Source organism: Lepisosteus oculatus, chromosome 15 (genome assembly GCF_040954835.1).
Source record: "Lepisosteus oculatus isolate fLepOcu1 chromosome 15, fLepOcu1.hap2, whole genome shotgun sequence".
In the NCBI taxonomy this organism is placed as follows: domain Eukaryota; kingdom Metazoa; phylum Chordata; class Actinopteri; order Semionotiformes; family Lepisosteidae; genus Lepisosteus; species Lepisosteus oculatus.
In genome coordinates this window covers 32,948,504-32,974,097 of record NC_090710.1, presented here as the reverse complement: position 1 = coordinate 32,974,097, position 25,594 = coordinate 32,948,504, and the positions used below count along the sequence as shown (strand labels likewise).

The 25,594-nt window shown below is 39.8% G+C and overlaps 1 protein-coding gene across 1 annotated transcript; it reads left to right on the top strand.

Moving 5' to 3' along the window:
* The first annotated feature begins 900 nt into the window (after window positions 1–900).
* On the top strand, window positions 901–21,939 carry LOC102689287 (sodium/potassium-transporting ATPase subunit alpha-1). The gene is made up of 23 exons (XM_006639371.3): window positions 901–1,081; window positions 7,273–7,383; window positions 7,584–7,643; window positions 8,686–8,889; window positions 8,989–9,102; window positions 9,326–9,460; window positions 9,562–9,679; window positions 10,022–10,290; window positions 10,636–10,834; window positions 11,017–11,126; window positions 13,640–13,774; window positions 13,903–14,095; window positions 14,415–14,590; window positions 14,675–14,811; window positions 15,084–15,234; window positions 17,004–17,172; window positions 17,704–17,858; window positions 18,013–18,136; window positions 18,519–18,664; window positions 18,758–18,888; window positions 19,172–19,273; window positions 19,758–19,849; window positions 21,710–21,939. Exons 1-23 carry the CDS (start codon window positions 1,070–1,072, stop codon window positions 21,736–21,738), a joined length of 3,072 nt encoding a protein of 1,023 aa, XP_006639434.2. The 5' UTR covers window positions 901–1,069; the 3' UTR covers window positions 21,739–21,939.
* Window positions 21,940–25,594: the final 3,655 nt, after the last annotated feature.

The following is a 25,594-nucleotide window of genomic DNA, read 5'->3' as shown; positions in this document are numbered from 1 at the left end:
AAAACATTTTAGACCACATTTTATTCAATTCAAATGTTATTATTGTCCCCTTGGGGAATTTTTTTTATGGCATTCTTTATTAGGATGCTATTTTAAACTAGGTATTTATTTACATAAATCCAAACAAAGCTAGAAAATTAACGTATCTGGGAAATGTAAACCACACTTAACAGCATTAGTTTAAGTTAGTAAGGGTACTGAGGAAGGAGCGTGTTCAGTACTGTAAGTAATTTTAGGAAGAAAAAACATTGTGTTTCTTTTTGGTGACCTCATTCATTTTGTGCAGGTCACAGCCTAATTGCACAAGGTCAGAAAAAAATTCCATCTGTGTTTAAAATGCATCCTTCTATCTGTTAATGAAAGGTTACTTTAAAATAATCCTAGTTTTTAATTATTCAAACATAAATATTGCGTTATATATCCAAGAGTAGTATAACAACAAGGCTCTTGTTGAAAATGCTGTCAAAAACTAAATCAGTATTATTTTTACAACCCCTCGCCATAAAAAGAAACATTCACACACCGAGAGGGTAAATAATCACCATCTCAGATAAATCTTTCGAATGAAGCTCTTGGGTGATCGTCTTGTATACCGGCTGAACAAAAAAAACTGCAATACAAGCATACTCGAAAGTGCATTACCCAAAACTGACAAAAGGTTGAAAAAAAAACGGACAGCTCCGCTTTTCTGCTAAAAATTCTCGGCAGATTTGTACGTTCATCTACAGATGAACTTTTCATTCGCGTCAGATTGTAAATGAAAGTAACTTTATAGTTTATCAGGAGAACTGATAATAATAATCTACTCAAAGGAGGAAGACTCCTCCCTCATTTCAAGGTTACCATGGCAAAAAGTGCAGACGTCACCGTCGAACGAACCCAGTATATAAGTATTTGGAAGGCGGCGAGAGAGCCAAGGGAGGTCGGCTGTGGGCTACGGAGAGGTGCGGCGTGTGGACTGAGGACAGCCAAGCGCAGCAAAGTACACCCGATCCGATCCAAAAGATTTATCAGTTGTTCTTAACTCCTCGGAATTCGGCTAGGAAGATTTACACAAAACACAGCAAACATGGGAGTTGGAGTAAGTGATCTTCTCAATTTTCTCGTCTGGTGCCTGACAATCTGCCCTCGGCTAAGAGAGCGGCGCCAAAGGCAGCATAAGTCACACTCATACAGGTGGTGTTTTTTTTTTGTCTGGGGAGGGGACGGGGGCAACTAAGGAGCTGTCTGCAGCCCCAGAGTTGTGTGCGGGCGGCGCCAGCCCGTATCAAAGGTCCGCCGCGGACCTGTATCCGCGCTGGTTACTTGACTGAGGAGCGCGGAAAGTTCAAGGCGCATCGAAGAGTCGGCGGAGTCGGGCGGCGAGCTGGTTACATTTCACCAGGCGCCGGCGGCGGCTGCGCGCAAGCCAGTCGTGAGGAGCGGGGCTGGGAGTTGCGAGTCGAGTTTATACCTGGGGGGTCCTGACGTGTGAATACGGGCTGCTTTATAATCGTTGTCTGGGATTACAGTAGTAGTGAATGAAGGGAAGGAAAAAAAAAACGGCTAGATAACGTGTAACTTCCTCCTACTTGTTAAGCGTGGCCTACAGTTTTCCACGCTGAGAAGAAAAGGGAAAGAAAACTTAAACTCGCCGTCTTGTGACTAAAACAGATTAGTTAACTTATTGACATCAATATAACTATTTTCGGTTTTAAGTTTATTAATTTGTGTGTGTGTGCGCGCTGCACCAAACGGTAGCAGAATAAAACACATGTTGGATTTCTTCGGTATGTTGAAACTGAGCAAATCATGTGCTGGGGAAATTGGCGCACGTCTCGTTTGTCATCTGTGGTGGTGCTCGCCGGATGTCGGCTCAGCTCTCCTTTTCAGGTTTCCGAGAGAAAACGAGGTTCTGGTCCGTAAGAGTGAAGGGCTGGAGCTGCAGATGTGGATTATGTGCTGGCAGTGGCGCAGAGGCAGGAGGCGACGGGAGTGCGAGACCATCGTATTGAATTAAATGTGAGGGTGTCAAAAATGAACCTGTCTGTTTCTAGAAAACTGCGGTAGGGAAGTCAGAAACGTCGTTCAATAAAAAAGGGATGATCTTAAATTTGAAATCCAAAACTATACTCTTGGTTATGCGTTTTTATTGATTATGATTCATGGCTATAATACTCTGCACACATTTCCTTTTTCTTCTGAGGGATATTCGTTAATGAACTCGCCACTTTTATTTCCTAGAGACTGCTAGCCTTTTATTTTTTTCGGCGGCCCGTTTCCTGAACGCGATTTTTGCTACAAAAAATGTAGCGTCTTGAGACAAAATCACGCTTTACAGGGGCGAGTCCTTCACTTTTTGATTCTCGTCGATTCTCAAAAAGCTCTTGTCTTAAGTAAAAGCCAACTTTAAGACGTCTGGAGGTTAGCCTACTTTTAATTGGGGGGGAAAAAAAAACATGGTGACTCGTAGACTTTAGTTGAAGACTTTCAAAACCGTGTCTTGTAGATATGTTGCTAGGTAGAGGAAAGCTGATTTAAGTAGATCTCCGGCTTAATATGTGGGTAACAAACGGCCTTTCTAAGTGTGACCTCATTTTGATTTGTACGGTTTCTTGGGGGGTGCGCCCGGGTTTCTGGAGGTGTAGTGAGTATTCTATAGAAGTTACAGTTGCGTTTCTCTCGTAGCTGATCATTGAATCCGTATGCTTGTGAAATAATTAGTAACCCTTTTCATTCTGTCGTGTGGTTGTTTGATCGGCTGGAAATGCGATCCTTATTGCAGTTGCCAGTACGCCCGCAGAACCCCAAACACACTTGCTATTCATGGGCTCATTAATATGGAAGAGCAGCAGTTCTGTAGGTTCTTCCAGCCAATGCCTGGCTTTGTGTGCTGTCCTCGGAAACAATATTTAAAATATGTTCAAGGTTCAAAGTCTGGCTACTGTAACGTCTCTAAGAATAAAATCCTAGGGTGAGCCCATATCTAAGCAATTCCTTTAAAGATGTAACACTTTTTTACATCCTAGTCATGATTAATTGAACTCTTGTTGTTTATCCATCTCGGTAATAGAAAATGAAAGACTGTTATATGCTTGTCATGAAGGCTCAGTGATCTTAACTCTGATGTTTGGCAGAACATCAGACACAAGGAGAGCTGATTTAATGTGGGACATGCAGAGAAAGGGCTTGGCATCTTTCCTTTACTCTGTCACCCTAACAATGGCAAAAGTGGTGATCGTGACCCTCCTACAACATGTGATCCCCCACCGCACCTGTTTCACAATGCGGGAATGAAAATCGGTCAGCTGAAGTTTTTCCTTTTACTGTTTAGGACTTGGTAACCTTTTCCGAAAGTGGATCAGGTTCTGTGAAAGGATTCAGCAGACCCCTTTTTTCCTCTGTGCTGGTGAATTGAAGATTACGAGATTTAGCATCTGAGTGACAAATTGTCTTGGTTTTGACAGTCAAAGGAAGAGTTGTTTGTCCCTGTACAGCATAATTTCTCATTAAAACTAAGTGAACGTGGGGTTTCTTATGTATTGATTTTTTTTTTCCTAAAAAATCACTTTATAACCCAATCCTTTGTAGGCAAAGCAAATTACTTTTGAATATCCTGAGGTGTGAATGTATTTATTAGTCATTGCTGCTGAGCTAGGTTTCTGAGTGGTATACCTGTCCAAAGATTTGTACATGTGCAACAACTGTTTTGAGGCATTCTACAAAATGAGCTTTTTCTCTGAATATCTTGATCTGAGTTTAGATTGGTGCCTGTCTAGTTTACGTCAGCCTCTTGGTCTTTATTCACTGTTGGATCTTTCCTGAAATGTTTTTAGTCAGAGAATCCTCCCCAAATCCATTCTAAGAACATACTGTACCCAACTTTGGCAAGACCATTTCAAAGAAAGAAAATGCCAGTAAAACAAACCACAGTTTTTGCCTAAAATATTGAATACTTAAAGAAACAAGATTGGGTGGAGGGGACTTTTAATCCCCTTTGTATAACATCTAGTTTGCAGTTAAATATCGACTAGATTTCAGAATGAATTTCCCTGTTTTAATTTAAATTTTACAATCATTTCAGCGCTTCCCCCAACTTCTTGGATACAGTCTCTAACAAAATGTATACCCATTCTTCTCATTCTGCTGTTCCTGGTGGGAGTTGGAAATTTTCCAGTCTTAATGTCAGAGATTCTGTTATCCTGTTCCTTTTATTAAGAAGAAAAATTAATTATTAATAGAGAATAAATGATATAGGTAGAAAGTTATTAATATATTTAAATTGTAAGTGTTTTGTCCTGTGCTGCCTGCTTTTTAATAATGTGCAGTGCTACAAATGGCTAAAAGCTGACAAGAGGTCTTGTACTTAGTAGTGTTTGTCTTTGACCCTCAGTTTGTTCTTATTGAATATTATTTTTTGGGTGAGGGGTTATAAGCATGTAACTTTATGAATTAAAAGATTAGAATTATCCAGTGCACGTACAGAAGTATGATGATAATTGTGGATGTCATTGGTTTTAATCTCTCTTTACAAGATGCTTCAGATTTTTCTTCTAAAAGTTTGGTCATATGCTTAAGTGCAGAAACGTGACGTTTACAAGTCATAGCTGTTTATTTTATGACGGCAACATTTTCCACTTAAGTCAAACACTGTGGCTTCTAATATCACTTCTTGTACAGTAATGCAGAAGTTGCACAACACTTGCAGTAGGACACAAAGTTAGCAGTATCAAAAGCACATTGAGGTAACTTCTCTGTTTGGCAAGGGTGGGTATGAGTGCACTGCAACAGCTGATTCTGGTCGCGACCACTCCATCAGTGGCACAATCCTAAGACCGAGTTCAAAATTCAACCATCTTTTCAAGCCAGAACCCTAGGACGAGGGGTTTGAGCAGTGGTTTGAGGCACTGGGCTTGGGTTTTAGATAGTCTGTTAAAGGTGGGCATTCTGCCCTGTGAATTGAGGTATGGGTTCAGAGTTCCTATCAAACTAGGCTTTTTTAGAAAGCCAAGCTGTCTGGGCGGGCCAAATTTCTTCTTGGATATGACTGTCCTACCTCTGTCGATGCTGGTTGCATCTAACATTCTTGCAAATAAAACCCTGAGATGAATACAACCATAATAAACATCCAAATAGAACAGATGGCTGGTACCTTCCAGTAAGGAGAAATGTGGAAGTGAAGAGAATGTTGCTGACTTTTTTTTTTTTTCCTCTAGGGGTGTTGCAGGATTTCTGTGACCCTAGACAATAAATTTACAGTGAGGCTGTCAAGATGCACTTGTATCATCAGGTTCATGGGCACTGGGGAACCTATTGTAATCGAAGTGTCTTGTTGGCTCATACCATTATTTTTTATTATAATACAATATCTCAAAGCCCTCTGGTGGGTAAATAAAGAGTATTACAAAATCCTCCCTGCCTGTGTGTAATTCTGTTCCCTCCACTGTCTACAATGCTTTGCCATTTCTGTACATCACACTTCAGTATTTGTGTAATGGGGGGGCACATTTCTTTAGATTGCTTCATTAGAATGTGATGTCTTCTCTTTTTAAACCAAGAAAATCTGCAGTGCTGATGGACTGCTCGACATGTTCATGTTGAAAATGTGCAGAGGAGGATTTTAAACGGCAATTTAAAAAGCATAGTTGTTCTTTAAGTGACACATGAATTTCAGAAAATGATCAGTTCTTTCAATGAAGGCTTTAATTTGGTTAAATAGCTTAGTTAACCTTTTCCTTCTGCAATTTTTTACTGCACCTTGTCCCTGATGCAGAATCCAAACCAGTTGAGTTGAGGTAAATTTTTAACTCCTAAAGATCTGGAGCTGGCAAAAATACTAACTTAGAGATGCTTAAAAATGACCCTCTGTTTCAAAATGTGATTTATTCAATTCAGTATAAGGCCTTTTCTTTAGCTTCAGATCACTTGTAAAAACTCTGCTGCTTTCTCATTAACTGCAGTTATTATAACTACTTGTGCAGTTTGCTCTGAACTTCAACCTTCCTGTTCTTTTCCACTGTGCCCTTTTTGCTGACTCGTTAAGAAAACGCAAGCTGATTTGCCAGCAGAGAGGGTGGAAGTCCGCACATGAGGTGTGGTGGGGCAATAGTCTGTGTGGAAGACCTGCCGCTCAGGTCTCTCTCCGGAGGCTGTCGTCTTGCTGCACTTGTTTTCTGAGATCTTGCCCTTAGTAATCCAAGCTGCTCAGATTTAATATACAGGAAAACTAAACTAAATTCATTCATTACTGAATTTTGTAGGAAGGAGAAGTGTACAAATTAGTGTTTAAACCTTAATTAACCGTGAAGACAAATGATCTTGATATTTGAATGTGAAACAACTTTCTAATGCTTACAATTTTATGCTGCTGTAAAACAGAATTGGGAGCCTTGGGGAAAACTCGAAGTTAAACCACTTCTGACAATAAAGTGCCTTGATGGCACATATTGAATACCCCTTGTAGTGAATACTTGTTTTCAGAATGGCTTTAACTGTAGCCATTAAAAAAACGGTGTTCTGCGCAAGCTCATGAGAGGAATGGCTGTTTAGGCTCTCTGGTGCCATATTTTTTTCTTTTCCGCAGTTCATTATCTTTGTGAAAATGGATACCCACCTAACAGTATAACTGACATCAAAACCACGCCGTACATTAGAATAGCACATGAATGTGATGTATAGTAAGGAAGGATATACACTTGGTTGGGCTTCTGGGTAATATGATATACTAGGCTTTATAGAATAGATCAGGCTCTTTCTGGAGCTCCAGCATGCAAACGGGCTACACATTTGCATAGTGTGTGCGGTCTGCATCATGACGTGAGGTACTAAGTAAACAACCGGACGGATGAGATTGTGATGTGCTTGAGTGTACTTTAGGTTTCATGAAAACCGGTGATCCATTGACATTCAGATCACGAGGGGCACCTGTAATTTTAATATTTTAATCAAAGAGGACACCAACCTACAGGTTTGTTGGTACCAGAAGACTAACCTTCAAACTGGACAGTCCATGCTATTCTGAATCTGAGTCTTAGTCCCGAGCTATAAAATTGCAGGTTCATTTAGGTTCCTTTCCTGTACATTCTATTAACTTTCCTAAGTTTGAGTAAGTGCTCCGATTTCGTTGAATAGATCTTAAAGTTGTTGTAACCTAAACATTGCAATGACCTGGATAACCATCTTGGCTCGTTCAAATGAGGATCTTGGTTGCATGTTGCGGATATTCTTGATTTGCTCCATACTGCGTCACAAACCGCCTTTTGAGATGCTCACTTGATCCCATGTTCATTACAGGAAGGCCGTGACAAGTATGAGCTGGCTGCCACCTCGGAGCAGGGAGGGAAGAAGAAGAAGAAGGGGAAGAAGGACAAAGACATGGATGAGCTGAAGAAGGAAGTCGACTTGGTAAGGCTCGTGCCTCTTGACCTTTCTCAGAAAAAACACTTCCTGTCCAGTTCTGTTCTTGCTCCTTTATTAGAAGTTAACCAAACCTGGTGACTCAGATTTCCGTTCTCTGCATTTTTTTTTCAGGTAATGTACTTTTCACTTTCCATTTTAAATAGCCGTATTAAATGTGCTGTGTTCTTCTGAATCTTATTTTGTAGGATGATCACAGGCTTACTCTGGATGAACTTCATCGGAAGTATGGCACTGACCTCAGTCGGGTAAGTCTGTTATATCAGCAGGATTAGTTACTAGTGGAAGACCATTTTCTGTTCCCCAAAACTATAGACTTACGTTTTCTTGTAAGATTATTAAAGGTAAGTTGTGCTCCTTACTTATAGTTCTCAAAGGTTTTCTCTGGATTACATTGCAAGATATTTTTCCATGAATGTGTTTATATAGAACTATTATGCAAATTATTTAGACACTGCTGTGTGTTTGAGTGAGTTTTTTGTATTTCATATTGAGTATTATTTCTTCAGAGTATAAAAGGAGCCCTGTTTTTGAATATGGGAACCTGTTTCTTAGCAACAGCAAGCACCTTAATTCCCTTTGGTTCCCTTTAGCATGGAAAACACATTTTTCAACCTGTTTTCTGGTCTTGTCAAAGAATCAACCATGTCTTTCTGAATATTTCTCTATTATTTTTCCCTTCCAAGTTATGGCCTTTTCCATTATTTCTTCCTGCTTCAGTAAGAATTCTCTTTGGAGACGCCTGACATTTACCAAGCTTTGAAGGGTCTGCTGTTCTTGAGCCCTTCACTGTCTGAGAGTTAGTTTTGAAGCAGCAGGGGGATAAAAATGAGGGATTTTTTTTATGTTGGCTTGCAAAGGTCTCTGTAATGGGATAGTATTCGGTTAAAGCAATGTTTGCAGTTTTTTGGGGCATTTGAGTAGGTTTTGATTTATTTCTTTGGAACTAAAATTTTGGAGGTGCAACAGACACAGCTTGCTTCATATTTCATTGCTCTGTCAAATAGAGGCATTAAATGTGTTTGGCTTGCGTGCAGTAGGTGAAGCCATTACCTCAAGCTCATTAAGTAGAGCCAGGAGGCTGTTGCAAGTGCTGCTGAAGTCTGAATTCAAGGAAACGCAGAGAACCAAAAGAAGTATATTCCTGCATGCTGTTCTTCTTCAGCTAGTGTTTGATGTCTTAGATTGCATTCATATATTAAACTATTATGAATCCTATTGTTTAATGTTGCCTGAGAATGTTTAAGGAAATATTGTGTGCATTAATGTCTTTGTTTTTATTTTTCCCAGGGTTTAACTGTTGCACGTGCTGCAGAGATCCTGGCGCGAGATGGCCCCAATGCCCTGACTCCTCCCCCCACCACCCCCGAGTGGGTCAAGTTCTGCAAGCAGATGTTCGGCGGTTTCTCCATGCTTCTGTGGACTGGAGCTGTTCTCTGTTTCCTGGCTTATGGAATTCAGTCTGCCATGGAGGAAGAACCTGTTAATGACAATGTAAGCAGATTGATTCAGTCTAAAGGAATCGCGTGGCTCCCTTTTTGTTTTCCTTTAACCAAAGCCATTCTTTTCTCAAACCATTCCTTTCTTCCACAGTTGTACCTGGGTGTTGTACTTTCTGCTGTCGTCATCATCACTGGCTGTTTCTCATACTACCAAGAAGCGAAGAGCTCGAAGATCATGGAGTCCTTCAAAAACATGGTTCCTCAGGTATTTAATATATATTTGTTTTAAAAAATATGCAGTCCAATGGGTGGATAAACCTCATGAAATTCTTGCTTCAGGAAAACAGATGGGTCTCACCTTGGGGGTTGGGTGAATGTCCAAAGGTACCACTGCAAGCCAACTACAAAATCTAACTTTTTTTATTGTTTTATTACTACAAGTCGGTGGACAAACTTTGAAGTAAAAACCTTCTGGTTTCCTTTTCTAGCAAGCTCTGGTTATTCGAGATGGGGAGAAAAAGAGCATAAATGCGGAGGAGGTTGTTGTTGGAGACCTGGTGGAAGTGAAGGGGGGAGACCGGATACCTGCTGATCTGAGAATCATCTCGGCTCACGGCTGCAAGGTTGGTTACTTCTCCACGTCAAAGAGAACGTTGGGGACTCCACTCTCCTCAAGATGGCTAAGCTTTCAGAAAATTGCAAATTTATTTTTGTGTTTTTTCAGGTTGATAACTCTTCACTCACAGGGGAGTCAGAGCCGCAGACCAGATCTCCTGACTTCTCCAATGAAAACCCTCTTGAGACCAGAAACATTGCTTTCTTCTCCACCAACTGTGTTGAAGGTTTGTACTTGTATCTAAGACACATTTGCTTGCCACTTTGTGGTTGCTTAGTTGTAGCACCATATAATGTAGTTGGTCTAACCTTTTCCAAAGTGTAGTAATAACCCGGTGTTTAGTGATGGTACAGGATTGTACAGAAATCCCTTCCGTTTTTGGATTTAAACATTGCTAATACAGGTGGAGTGTTCCATGAGAAATTGCCATATGAGGCTAAGCCTGTACCATTTTATAGTTTTTTGCAGGTTTTGATCTATTAACTCTGAGATGCAAGTACTGCAGAGAATTGGAATGCTGCTTTCGTTTATTTCCATCATTTTCTCTGATGTGGGTTGTTTTCTAAAGGCACTGCTCATGGGGTTGTCATCAACACTGGTGACCGAACCGTGATGGGCCGTATTGCAACTCTTGCTTCTGGTCTGGAAGTTGGTCGCACACCCATCTCTATTGAGATAGAGCACTTCATCCACATCATCACTGGGGTGGCGGTGTTCCTGGGAATCTCCTTCTTCATCCTCTCCCTGATCCTTGGCTACAGTTGGCTGGAGGCCGTGATCTTCCTGATTGGAATCATTGTGGCCAATGTACCTGAAGGTCTCCTGGCTACAGTCACTGTAAGAGCTTTAAGATTTTTTAAGGACCCTTGATGGTGGTTCATAAAGATACAGACGTGGAGTAAAGATCTCTCTATTCTGCCTTATCATATTCAGGTCCATTCATATTATATTTAAGTCCATTTTGAATTGCAGGCCTCAAGAAGACCATTGTCACAGTTTCTGGTTTAAAAAAAAGTCTCTTCTATGTGCTATCAGTTACAGTTGCTTCAGATCAAATTAGTTAGCCAGGTTCGACTTTAGGAATATCTTTTTTTATTATTATTATTGACATTCACTCATTCTCTTTGAGAGTTTCATTTTGAAACTATAACAGTGTGTGCTTTTGCTCTCCCTCCCCCTCAGGTCTGTCTGACTCTCACAGCAAAACGTATGGCCCGTAAGAACTGCCTGGTGAAGAATCTGGAAGCTGTGGAGACTCTGGGGTCCACCTCTACCATTTGCTCAGACAAGACTGGCACCCTGACCCAGAACAGAATGACCGTTGCTCACATGTGGTTTGACAACCAGATTCATGAAGCCGACACCACCGAGAACCAGAGCGGTAAGCTACATGAATCTTTCATTTCGGTTACTTGAAAAAACAGGACCCCTCCTTTTCTAAATAAACATAGATGAGATGAACTCTTCATCTGGACTGTTGATTGAAGAAGAAAGCACTACATGATGTACCGTGCATTGGAATGTGTGGGAGCTCTTCCATCACTCGTGTCTGATCTCTTGCAGGTACGTCTTTTGACAGAAGCTCTCCAACCTGGGCAGCTCTGGCCCGGGTTGCCGGCTTGTGCAACCGCGCTGTGTTTCTGGCTGCACAGGAGAACGTGCCAATTCTGAAGGTCAGCTGTTGTCCAGTTTGTTTTTTTGGGTGTGGTACTCAAACATCTGGTCACATCATAGGTTTTATCAGTCAGACGGGGAGTAACGACATGGGGACCGCAAAGCAAAAATTCCCCTTGCTTCCTAAGGTTCTCTTGAAGAGATTCAAAGCAGCTGGCCCTTTTTCTCCCCATTGATGGAATAGTGCTTAAATGCCCTTTCTCTTTCAGTTTTTGTCTTGAAAGCAGAAATGGTGGAAAGTCTTCTGTAAAGGTTTATTATCAATGCACGAACAGTACAGCATACAGCGGTGTCGTCGGCAATGAAATGCTTTGTCCACGAGCTCGTTAAGAGGGATAGAAGTGTAGGAGGACAGGAAGTTATAGGGATTAGATTAACATTAGGATACAATTAATTACACAATTTCAATTTACAGATTGTAAAATGTAGTAACACTGTAATAGAAGGTAGTAGGTCATCTCCAGTACTTGCATAAAGATGGAATTGGTGCAGTGTATTTCATGGGTTAAAACATTGTCCACTTAGTTTTTAATAATACGTTTTAGAACTGAAAATATCAGTCTACTTTACATAAGTAAATTTATATCTGATGCTTTAAGCACTGTCACCTTGTATTGGACTAAGCCATTATTAAAAATGGAAGGATGGATCTGGCGGTTCAATATTAAGAACATGAGTATGGTTACAAACATTTAAACATTTTGACCACCATATTACATTAACAGATTTGCATAGAGATTTGAAGCCTACAGGTACAAAACCAGATGACAGGGTCTCTTTGCCAAGCATCGTAAAATGCTAACAAAGATGTTGAAAGTCAACTGTGCAGGGGTGTATGAATAAGATTCAACACGTAGGTAGTAGGTCTTGTTTTAGCTATTGCCTCGGGCACGTTGGCAGTAGTAAAGCCAGAAGAACGTGAAACTCGGACAGCTGTGATGTTGGTATCTGGTTATTAATATCCATTTGTGAAAATTTGCATGTTGCATTATTTAGAGGGAAATGTGGACTTGATCATTTAAATAAGCATTTCATTGATGAGGAGAAAAAAGGACTGTGGGATTACTGTGTGCTACAGCAGCAGCAGGAGGAGGAGCTGACCTCCTTAAAAACTCCCCTGCAGGATTTCTGGTGATGTTTATTAACCTGCTGCTGAACGGTTGGCCCTGTCTGCTTGGGGGGAAAAAAGTTCAGTGTTCTGCTGTCTTGGTAGATTACAGTTCATTTGTGTACTGAGGGTGTAAGTAAGCACAAGCAGAACAAGCTGGGTTTCAGTGTAATTGAAAGAAACTTTAGAATTTATTTCCATTTCAATTTTGATTTTCTGAATGAAAGCGTCTTTCTATCTCCGTTTATGAAGGCGTTAAGGAAATTTGCCTCTCCATCTTGTGCAACATAGCTTCTGTGAGAACTATCAGATCCCACATACTGAAGAAGTGTTTGACTCCTACATAATTATAGTTTGTTGATCTTACCGAGACACACTGGCGCTATTTTTCTGTTTTCTTCTATTGTGCTTGATGGGTTCTAGCATTTATTCTTCATTTGTTCAACTTCACCAGAACCATTTCAGCTTAACTGAGTGACGCAGCTAACCTTTTTGTAGGACTTTTCTTTTTAAATGAAAGCGCCTCTTTCAACACAAGCACATAACACAGACAAGCTCCTTTTTAGCAAACGTTTAATTAACTTTGTATGACGTATTTAAGTTTAAATTACAGCTCAAACTCTAGGACGATTTGTAATTCAAATGTTTTCCTGGCTTGGAGTATTTTAAATATTTAACCTTAATTAAAAAAAATAAAGTCCTTAGTGTTTTGGATGTACAATGTGAGAAAACTGGTGTGCCATATGAATCTATATCAAATCAAAAATAGATGTCGGAGCCAAAACAAAACTTCCTAGTCTTTTTATCACAATCACAGCCCTAGGCCAGCCAAAAAAGCCAAGTGTTCATGTCTCCATTTCTCCTGCTTGTGTGCTTTTTAGTTAGTGTACTGATGTGGTAATGTTCACACAGACCTGAGATGTTTGCTTTTAGGACTTGCACACTGGCAATTAAAGACACATCCTTTAGAAAAAAGTTCATTTCAACCTTGAAGTTGTGATGGTTACAGCAGTTAGCCATGCAGGTGTTGGGTCCTTGGTTCGATTTTTGTTCTGCAGCACATTTTGTGTGACTTGTATGCCCTTCCCATGTCTGGGGGGGGTCTAGTTTCCTCTCACCTCGCAAGAAGGTGCAGGCTGGATTTAAGGGTTTGACCTTGCTCCTTTTGGGTGATTAAATTGCTGCATCTCTGTCAAACTTGGACATGGGACGGGCTTAGAAACAACAAGTGCAATTCCAGATAGTCTGGCATTGCAGGTAGGTTATGCTAAAAAAAAAAAGCTTAATGATTTTTCTCCTCTTTAAACAGGGTAAAGAAATTTTTAAATATTGATTAAACGTAAGGATTCTCCTGTTCAAAGTCTTGGACTGCATGATCATTGTGTTTATCTTGAAACTTCACAGAGAGATGTTGCTGGTGATGCCTCAGAAGCTGCCCTGCTGAAATGTATTGAGCTGTGCTGTGGGTCTGTGAAAGGAATGAGAGAGCAGTATCCCAAAGAGGCAGAAATCCCCTTCAATTCAACCAACAAGTACCAGGTACAAACATTAATCCAGGTGCCTAAAGGCAAACCACAAAGGCGAGTTCTCCAAACCTGGATAAGTACAACAATTTTTGTATAAATCTGGACAGACTCTTATGTGTGCATAATGGCTTCTGTCTCTAGCTGTCTATCCATAAGAACCAAAATCCATCCGAATCCCGATACCTCCTGGTGATGAAGGGCGCCCCAGAAAGAATTCTCGACCGCTGCTCCACCATCCTGATGCAGGGCAAGGAACAGCCTTTGGACGATGAGATGAAGGATGCTTTCCAGAATGCCTACCTTGAGCTCGGTGGCCTGGGAGAGAGAGTGCTTGGTAAGTCTGTTCTGTTGCCTTCTCAGCCTCATTAAGAGAAACTTAAATGTGTGAATGTGAGGAAACGAAGCCAAATTTTTCACAATTACTTAGTGCAGGATGGCTTTAGATTTATTAATCACCGTAGAGCCAATTTTTTTTCATCTTGCTGCCCTCTCCCGAACTAACCTACTCAACTGTAGCGCACACAGGAGGGAGAAGGCTCATTCGGTCTTGGCCCCTAACTGTTGAGGTTTCTTGTGGGTTAATGCAGTAAGATGAGCAAGATTTCTTGCTGCTGAATCTACTGGTTCCTCATGTTCCATTTACCGTCCTGCAGGATTTTGCCACTTTGCCCTGCCTGATGACCAGTTTACTGAAGGGTTTCAGTTTGACACCGATGAGGTGAACTTCCCAACCGAGAACCTCTGTTTTGTGGGCTTGATGTCCATGATTGATCCTCCCCGTGCTGCTGTGCCTGATGCTGTGGGCAAGTGCAGGAGTGCAGGAATTAAGGTAACTTGCTTTTTTAATATAAGCATTCTGTCATGTTGGTTGTCTTAAGCAATCTGGAGTCATCCTTCCCTTTATTGCTTTCAGGTTATCATGGTTACTGGTGACCATCCCATTACGGCCAAGGCCATTGCAAAGGGTGTTGGGATCATCTCTGAGGGCAACGAAACTGTGGAAGATATTGCAGCCCGTCTGAACATCCCTGTTAGAGAGGTGAACCCCAGGTATGGGACCCATAACTAAGCTTCTTTGCCTTTTGTGTTTGTTGTGTTTTATTGCTGCAGTACAAAAATGGCAGCTTCATTTATAGGTATTGGAAACTAAAAGGTCTTGGAATTTGTAGGTTTTGATTGTTCATCGTACACAAAAACACAAGTTGAGGTTAAAAATAATGCATGACTGTTTAAAAAAGGTATTGTTGAGTCAATCCAGCTCTGCATTTTTTTTGATAGCACATTTCTTTTTTTTCTGCGTTTCAAACGGTCTCTTTTTATAGAGATGCCAAAGCCTGTGTAGTTCACGGCGGTGACCTGAAGGATATGACTTCCGAGCAGCTGGATGACATCCTAAAATACCACACTGAGATCGTGTTTGCTCGAACCTCTCCTCAGCAGAAGCTCATCATCGTGGAGGGCTGCCAACGACAGGTGCTGCGCAGTATTGAGTTACTCCTGTTCTGACAATAGTCATTAGCCTTGACTAAACACCCTAGATTGGGTTCTACACAATACTGTGGTGTATAAGGCATGAGAAGAGATCTGACATCTTGTATTATATAACAGGCTTGAATGCTATTTAACGTGGGTGTGCTGGGGATGTTTTATCTAGGCATGTAAGCGATAGCTACACTTAGACTTTTTGGGGTTTCTTCACAAAAATACATTTATTTTAAAAACTGTACTGACCTCATAAAATGAAAAGCCAGAAAAGGCTGGTTACAGTAATGTAATAACTTAATACAATTTCACCAATAGACAGCAAACAGTAATGCTTTATGACTATGAGCAGCATAACTATAATATTACCTATGTGCCAGACTGTAACTGTTGAACTTGAAAAATACACAAGGTATAGTGTTAAGTTTTGTGTAACTTGTTTTGTAGCACCATACTTTGAACAATTTTTGTTAAAAGTACGGTGTTTGAACCTAGATAGTTATGTATGCATCACCAGCATGCTGATGAGGACTTCCAAATGTTAGAGAGACGTTAGTGTAATGTAGCTCCAGGCCAATGGAGTCATGCAGCATCTTATTAAAATTATATTATGCAAAGCAATTATAAATAGATGCTCTATGGTTAGCTTCCTTCAGTTTGATTTATGTTTTTGAACAAAACATAATTATCTAAAGAAGCACCGTGTTTTAATGTTATACCAAATACAAATAAAGCCTGTGTTTTGTGGAGGCCCTGGAGGCACATCATGTGCGCGGTAGGGATGAGGGCAGAGATGTGCCGGTAGTGTTAGGAGCTCGAGCAGAGAAAGTATTAATGTTAACGAGCTCCTGAGGTCTGCAGAGCCGATGCCTTTACATTGTGCGTATGAGGTTTTCTTGGAATCGTACAGAGCCAAGTGGATGCTGATGGTGATGTTGCTTTTCATTTACATTGTGGGCATGTCGGGTAAAATTCATTTATGGAAACGTTCAGGCATCGAGATGAAGTGTAAAACTCATGCCTTAAAATTAACATGGTCATTAAAATATTTTAAAATGTGCATCTTATTTCTAGCTTTACTAATAACATGAAGTGTGGTAGGTTGGCAGGTTATTTGTGGCTGTCTTCTAGAAAACCGTTAGTCTTTTTTTTTTTTTCCCCCCCAATGGTACATTCCCTTATTGCAAGGAATGATTGAGGTTTCTTAAATATGCAGCCAACTATTGGTGACATCTTTGGTGGCTTCCTAAAGACACAGTTTTGAGAAAACCTCTTGAATATTGATCTTAAATGTGTTAAAAGTCTCGGTGTCTTCATGGCTCCCCTTATTCCAGCTTTTACAATTGGACAGTATATGTCGCACTAGATGTAGTGTAAACCTTACTTCAGATGAGCGATGTGTATTTTTGTTGTTATGTTGTATGGGGCAGCGCTGGCGATGTGCGTTCCCCCAGTGGCGAGCCTAGGGATTCACTGCAGAACTATTGACTAGGAAGCAGATTTATTCTTGTCACAAAATGCAGGTTTCACTGCTCAGTTTATGGCAAGACTTGAACACTTTTGGCTTAATTTAAAGAAAATATCAAATTGTTTCCAGTGACATTTGGATATTCCACTTCTATGTTATTTAATAACTACATAACTGGGGGGACTGGAGAACTGGTTACGCCAACATGTCAATTTTTCACTTGGGATGTATTGCTTTAACTGGAAGGCTCTTGGTATGTAAAAACCCAGTGAACGTCTCTTCCACTCACTAGGGTGCCATTGTAGCCGTGACTGGTGACGGAGTGAACGACTCCCCTGCCCTGAAGAAAGCAGATATCGGTGTTGCTATGGGCATAGCTGGATCAGACGTCTCCAAACAGGCTGCTGACATGATCCTGCTGGATGACAACTTTGCTTCCATTGTGACCGGTGTAGAAGAAGGTAAAACGGTTTTTAGAAGTTTGTAAAGAGCTATCTGTGAATGCGGTCTTAATTTTTCAAGTGAATTGGCTGGGTTTTATTTTTGCCTGACCTCATTGGCTCTCTAAAGCTTGGTAAGACTGGGCCCAGTAAATACTGGGATGGGAGACCTCTGAGGAGAGAATGGTGACGGTGATTTTTCACTCTAGACATGACTAGACCAGTTCTTCACTATGCTGACAGAGGACGCTGTGCTGTAGGAATCACTCTCTCAGATGAGAGTACAGGACCTCCGTTTTCTTGGCCACCAAGATCTGATGGCCCTGCTGTTTAAAGTAGAATAATTACCTCTAGCATCCTGACTGATTATCCATTCTGGGCTTGCACACTTTGCCCTGTTGAAGTATCTCCTTAATTCAGTAAGTACAATAAACTCTGCCTGGTTGGCTTGTGATGGTGGCTCTTCAGTGGTGAAGTAGGTCCCCTTTTATGTATTCTGTATGTTAAAGACATTGCTATAACTGTTTGAACTTTTACTTGTTTTCCCACTAGGCCGTTTGATCTTTGATAACCTGAAGAAGTCCATTGCCTACACCCTGACCAGTAACATTCCTGAGATCACACCTTTCCTGCTCTTCATCATTGCCAACATTCCTCTGCCACTGGGAACTGTCACCATTCTGTGCATTGACTTGGGCACTGACATGGTGAGAGCAAATGCATTCTTCTTTTCACTACTTGTTTCAAATGTAATTTTATCTGCTCTAGTTATTTAATGTGCAAGTTTATCATTTTAAAACTGCAATTTAGATTAGCTGAGTTTTAAGCCTCCGTTAGTCATTTTTTTATTTTTTTTTCAAGGTTCCTGCTATTTCCTTGGCTTATGAACAAGCAGAGAGTGACATCATGAAGAGACAGCCAAGAAATCCAAAAACAGACAAGCTGGTGAACGAGAGGCTTATTAGTATGGCCTATGGTCAGATTGGTAAGTGTTTTTATTAGGGAAAAGGTTGTTTCAATCAAAATAAATCCAAGCATTGGGGGGTTAGTAGACCCTGACATCCAGCAGCCTTGAGTAACATTGACATTAGTCAATATGCTACAAAAAGCACATGATGCACATTGTAATGATCATCATGTGCATTTTGTGGCATATTGACTAATAGATAAGGAGTAGCCGTACTCCGCAGATTCACCAGCTTTTAAAAGAATGACTGAACATAATTGCACCTAACAGATGATAGTATTGCTGTTGATGGTTTCTTATCAAATTGATTGAGCTGGTTATGCACAGCAATGGTTATATTTTACTCATGCATGCTCAGCTGTGTAGAACTGTTTTTATAACATATTTCAATTTTTCTTAGGTATGATTCAGGCCCTGGGAGGCTTCTTCACCTACTTTGTCATTCTTGCTGAGAATGGTTTCCTACCATCTGACCTGCTTGGGATCCGTGTGTCTTGGGATGACAAATACGTCAATGATGTGGAAGACAGCTATGGTCAACAGTGGGTCAGTGTGATCAATATTTTGACCATGTCTGCATTGGAATAATAATAATGCAAGATGTTTATTTAGTCTTTTTCTCTGTTTTCATTTTTATAGACTTACGAGCAAAGAAAAATTGTTGAATTCACCTGTCACACAGCATTCTTTACAAGCATTGTGGTGGTGCAGTGGGCCGACTTGATCATCTGTAAAACAAGAAGAAATTCTGTCTTCCAGCAGGGAATGAAGTAAGTGTGGGGGAAACTAGGTGTAGAATTACTTTCTACCACAGAGTAACCTTTTGAATTAAGTTTAATATCACTGAAGACTGGATATTCAACTGAATTGGTAGCATCGTAATGGTTCGAGAAATGCAGATTGACAGTTTACAGTGTGATGAGGAATCTGATTAATTCGATGCCTGATGTAGTCGAAAAATGGCTCAGCTAGAACACTGATTGCTCTTCCACCAGAGATCCACGTAAATTGCTCCTTTCTGTCAAGACCTAATTTACCATTAACCTTCCACAGGAACAAAATCCTCATCTTTGGTTTGTTTGAAGAAACCGCTTTGGCAGCCTTCCTGTCTTACTGCCCAGGAATGGACATTGCCCTCAGAATGTACCCACTCAAGTAAGTTTGAGTATAGTGCTTTCTTGCTCTTTATTTAACTAGATGTCCACGAAGAAATATTCATGATCTCGGGGGGGCCTTGGCTGTGTACTGCTGCAAGTTGAAGGATGACCCTCGTCTACCTGACACCAGTGAATGATGCAACATGTACTCAGCTTAAAGTTATTATTAGGAGTCGTTTATCAGTTGCTGCAGTGCTGAAGTTGATTCTTTTGAAAGCTCTCTGGACTACGCATTTGACCTCTTGTAATTATGACTTGGAAAGTCTCCTGGTGGGAGATGACTTTTATCTGAGCCTTTTCCCTTGACTTAATTCCTTTTTCTGATGCTGTTTGACCACTGATCTCAAACCTGTTTTACCAAGGAATAAACTGTTAAAGTATTTGCATCATTCATAAAATATAAATTCCCGTTAATGAATTCCATACGCTTTCTACTTGGCTACATTACATTGAAGTTGATTTGCTACATTTGTCCTCTTCAGACCAAACTGGTGGTTCTGCGCCTTCCCCTACTCCCTACTTATCTTTATTTATGATGAAATCCGGAAACTTATCCTCCGACGCAGCCCAGGAGGTAAGACTATTAATTATTTTTTGTTTATAAGTGTATTTGTTGTCTAAGCTTATAACAGGTTTATACAGGTAACGGCTAAAATAAGGGAAACACATGAGTAAATGAGGGATGCAAAGTATATTGAAAGCATTGTTGCCCATTATTTTGGCTTCCTTGGCTAAAAGAAGAGATGGGCGAATGCTGAGGCAGGTTTGACAGGAGCTTCAATGGTCAACTTGCTGACATTTCACGAGGAGTGGAGGCTAGGTTTGTATCGGCTTGGAGTCGGAGGGAAAGATGACATCCCCTAGAGGCAACTGTGGACGAAGCGCATACTTATCAACTGTGATGTTGGTGCATTGGTTTGAGATGCAAGGCCAAACAAACGAGCAGCTCTGAATTAGTTGACTGCCTGCTAATATTTTAGATTTGACAGTTGTAGTTTTGTCAAATATAGTCCGTTGGGAACTTGACAGAGAGGGATGCTATGGTTGGATTGCAGTGCATAAACCCCTTATTACACCTAAAAGTGCACTTTGACAAGTAGCGGTACAAAGAGCACAGGCAGGGCTCTACTGAGCAGTTGAGGGGGGAATCATGAGTCGTTCTTCACCCTGTTCTCAACAAGCGGGCGAGCAGATGTGTGGCAAATGTCAAAAAACTCCCAGGCTCAAGTGCTTGTGTCCCAACGTGAAGTGTTCTGGTGGCTCTGTTATAGCAAGGGGTGTGTTTTAATGTTGATAAGGGCCACTCAGCCCCTTATAGGACAAGGTATATATTGGTATTTACAAAGCCATTCTGAGTGATCACTCTCATCCTATGCTGAAGCATTTCTATCCTGATGGGACTGAAATCTTGCAGGATGACCATGCCCCAGTTGCTAGTCTTCCATGATGTTTATGCTCCTCTCTTCCATTGACTCTGAAATTACTGTGAAAATTGATTTATGCTAGTGGTAAGGAAACATTAAGCATATTTGCTCCCCACTATATAGCTGGGAATCCATGTTCATTGAGATGTATAGAATTTATAAATAAATCAGTTTGTCATTATTTTGTGCTAATATTTTTTTTTGATTGTTTGACCAAAGGAAACAAATTGTTTTTAATTCTCAAATTTGTGGTTCTTGGTGTTTGTCAGTAAAGTTGGGTCTTGATATGCAGACCCTTGCAAAAACCAAAATTCTTGGGTGAACAAGCCCATCTCTAAGCCCATTGCATAATGGCCTACAACATACTTTGTATGGGTAAAAGACATGAGTAATACTCGCTTATATAATGTTTAAAGCAGTAATGTGTTGACTTTCAGTTAATTTTAAGTAACATTGATCAATAAAACCAAACAACAGTAATAAACTTACAGTTATCATCTAAAATAAACACGAACCCCTCCTCTGCATCCAGCTGACTCCTGTGCTTTCTCTCTCTGCCTCCAAGATTATCACCTTGCTCTGTGATGAAATGTGCAAAAAGAATTTAGAGCGCCTGTAAAACTGTCTCCAGCCTGTCATTTCCCTACGTGGCTGACACAGAACCTGGAGTGTTCGTTATATATATATAACGAACAAGACCACTTGGGGAGAGCAGGGAGAGACTCGTTCACTAGCTAGATTTTCCTCATGATCCATATCTGTGCTCTGCTCATTAGAAAGTTGTGATTAACAACCTTCGACTTGGTTTCAGGCTCAGTTTGTTCTCTTGCATACAAGACCCGATCTGCCAGACTGAATCGCAACATGGCAAATTAGCCGTTGGATAGATTTGAAAATGTCGAGACCCTGCTGTACTTCAAGCACAAGCTCAGGTGTGAAGCTCGCACTTCGGTGTGAAGCTTAAGTGGAGGAAAGAATGTTTCCTAATGTAGCCTTTTTTCATTTTGCAGGTTGGGTGGAGAGAGAGTCGTATTATTAAAGGATCGCCGCCTGCCACACGGTTCCATGCATGGTAGTCGTGCTGCTCTGACCTTTAACCTCAGTAACTTTTGGATGTTTTTATATAGAATGCTCAAAACAACTGAGTTAGAAACTGAGACTTTTGGTGTTTGTTCTGGAGCAGGAAATATTTTATACATGGTTTTTAACAGTAATTAAAAATAAACTTTGTCAAGTCTCATTTGTTGTCTTGTGATTACTTTCTGGGGCACCATGAAATATTCCATTCGGAGCACTAAGGGAAACCTAATCCCGCAGCTATGAGCACAATCAATGCAACAAGAAACATCTGACCCATAAGAAAGACCTGGTAGCCAACTGTTCCAGTACTTCTGTTCCTCTAATTGGGGAAGAGGGGGGAACCGAAAATTGTTGTTCTTAAACATTAATTGACATCTTGTGCTTTTGCCTCATTCATCTTTTTTATCTCAAATCCAATTTGCTTCAGTATAGCTTACAGCAAAGATGGAAATGTATACTTCACTGCCCCGATACTTAGGGAGGGCACTGTAAATGCCATGGGTTTTTTTTAAATGTTGATCTTTCAATGACTTATTTTCAAACCTGTTCTGCGATAGATCAGGAAACAATGCATGTATTTTACAAACTGATGTTCCTGTTTCTGGCCTATGAGCATTCTTAAACCAATCAAATGCTCATGTATACACCATTTCAGCATCTGGAGACATTTCAACACTGCAGCATTCACCTGATTAAGTAACCATGTAAACTATTTCCCGTTAAACAGAGCATACCAACACTGAGAAGAAAAAAGCAACATATAACCCTTTTTTGGCAGATGTATTGCCCAATAGTGCATCTTTTACAAACTATTATGTAGCATTCATCTCTTTAAACCTCCCTTCAGAAAGTCTCATTCAGACCACAAAAACTTCACGGCACTGGTCTTAACTAGCTTTACAGCTCTTTCAAGATACGAATGAACGGTCCAGGATTCCTCTCAAAAGAGACATGTCTAAGAGGAAGAGAAGACGGGTAGTGTGAAGATGTAAGTTTTTATGTACTACAAGGTACGTCACTTCCATTAAATGTACAAAACCAATAGTCATTTTAAGTTTCTAAATTTATCCGGAAACCCATTTCTGTTTTATAGCTGACCATGTTCCAAATATGTTTGCAATGCTATATAATAGATTTGCAACACATTTTATAATAATAATGACTTTCAGGATGTATATCACAAAATTAGCCTGATTATTAATAATTAGGTCATATTGCTTGCTTGTATGGCAGCCTTCTGTGAACATTTTTTGGATTCCTGTCACATTGATTTTAAAAAAAGATTAATTTTAGTTTCCCTCCGACTCTGAGGAGCATTTTTTAAAACTTTTCAGTCTTAAAACACCTTTTCACTCGGGCCTGTATGTGATTACCTCAAAGCTTACCCTGTATATTCTCATTTAATTTATTTGTACTTTTTATGATATGCTTTCCTCTTTTTTTCTTTATTACTATGTACAGTTTTCTTTGGTTTGGAAAAACACTTAAGTTATCACCTTTTTGAGAACTGGTTGCATTTTGTTTTCAGAATTCCTTAGTAAAGGGAAGATTTCTTCAACTGAATTTCAAGCTGCTAGGAATTCATAATTCAACAGCATCTGAAGAAGTAAGAGGTTAACAATCTGCACCTCCACAGATGGGTGACTCCCACTGAGCTCAGGAGTGGCGCAATTAAATTATCAGCCTACACAGAGCACAGATCTTTACTCCTACACAGGAAAGGTCAGCAAATTTAGGGAAATTTATATGCAGTAAAACAATCTGTGTACCAGAAATGCAATTGTTACTCGGTTTCTTCAAAATAATCAGGCAAAAATTACTTTTATTGTTTTCAGAATAACAGGAAGACTTTGCTGATATATATGCAATTAATATTTTTTTAACTAATGCATTTAAAGCCATTAAAATAATTAAAAATGGATACTTTTAAAGGAACTGAGTAGCTGAAGTAACTCAGGTTTCCAACACATTAATTGGATACTATCCAGACATCCTACCTGTGGCTGCATGAATCTGCAGGTTGTTGATCGAGAGACACCCTTTGCCCGAAGTCTAACATCCATAACTCTGAAAAAGAAGACCCACCACAACTTGAGTGTTATTGGGACCCAGCTGGGGGCAGAGGAACAGAGCAGTGGTTTCCAGAGGAGCTCTCCTGCTGTGACAGCGGTCATTCTCCAGAGCACAGCTCTTGACATGCAGAACCCAAACACCATAAAGCTTTGTGAATTAGGCTTGGAAAGGAAAAAAAGAAGATTGTGCATGTGCTGTTGCCAATGCCTTCACAAAAGTGTTTAATTTATATGAGGGTCACACTTACACTGTATTTTTAATAGAGCTCCTAGAGTTCCATTAACTTGCTATAGTGTTGTCACTCCACTGGGCTCTTTACACCCATTAAATCTCCAGCATGAAGTGGCTCAAGCTTTTGGGAAAGAGGGTGTGATTCTTTTTTTGGGCTATGAAATGTGGGCTTAGTGCCATGACTCAGATCATACGCTATTGTTGAGGCTGATAAGGATTCTAAAGTGGAAGACTTACTGGTGAGCAATTCAAAGTGTCATGGGCTTGCAGTTTACCGGGACTGGGCAGTTACAGGCTTCGGAGGCGAGGAAAAAACTCTTAAAATTAGTTAAGCCCTTATTAAACTGGAGTGCATACCACGTCATAGACTTTTTAAAATATTTAATAAATATTAATATAATATAATAATATTTACATATTAATTATGATTTTTTTAATAATGTCAGGAAGGTAGAAAGAGGCATGTTTATTACTAGAAATTCAACAATATTTTTGTTCCATCATTGTTCCCAAGTTCTCGATTTTGTTGTCTTGTTTCTGCAGGGAAGGTTGTTCTATTACTTGTCATTTCAGTATTCAATGGCAAATTATTCTATTATATTATTTATTAAATATTTTAAAAAGTTACACTGTGTCATTCGTTACACTGTGGCTGTGTTGTCTGTGTAAAGCTGCTGTTGCACTGCAATTTCCCTCACGGGATCAATAATCTATCAAATACTGAATGACTTTCAACAACATCACCTGTTGTGGTGTTATTCTTCATATTCTTCATATAATACATTTCTTCTCCAGCTCTGTGACTGTTATACCTAGGTATATGATGGATACATTTTCAGACAATAATGAAGAATCACATCAGGAAGCTTTGTTGTAAAAGGCACACAAAAGATATTATTCAGTTAAAAAATTGCATTTCCTGAAACTGAAAGCATATGTACACAATTAAAAAAGAAACAGAAGACCTTTCTGACTTGCTAGTTTAAAAACCCTGTCTGTACTAGTCTTAGTAAAGCTTTATTGAGTAAATTGCTTTCAGTGCTTAGTTAGATAATGAGTAAATACTGTATTACTTATCTCATTTAAACCTTACAAGCTACAATATATACTGTAATGTTCTGTTTTAGAGGCTGAGACAAAAAGCTTTATATAAACATTTAGATTTTTTTTTCCAAACTATAGTCACTGTATGTGTAGCATTTTTTTTAATGAGAAAAGGAAAAAAATACATTTTCAGTTCTGAAAACATTAATGTTTATTAAGAATCTTATTAAAACAAGTGAATGTATTTCTCTTGCTTCTAGGCAAGATCATTCTACACATTTTCATTAACTTGAATGGCAGCTGGTTGTTTTAAAATAAATTGTGCATTTTCTTAAACGTTTAGACAAAATTTCATCTATGAACATGTATCAGAAAATGTCTAAGTAAACATAAATCATGCACAGTAAAACAGTAATAAAAAGCAATTATTTCTTCCTATAAATGTCTTCCAAGTTTTCTTGAAATAC

Excerpts from the sequence above, each read along its gene's own strand:
- LOC102689287 (XM_006639371.3), top strand. Across the intron at positions 7,644-8,685 it reads ATGGCACTGACCTCAGTCGG|GGTTTAACTGTTGCACGTGC; the intron begins GTAAGTCTGTTA and ends TATTTTTCCCAG. Across the intron at positions 19,274-19,757 it reads CTCAGAATGTACCCACTCAA|ACCAAACTGGTGGTTCTGCG; the intron begins GTAAGTTTGAGT and ends TGTCCTCTTCAG.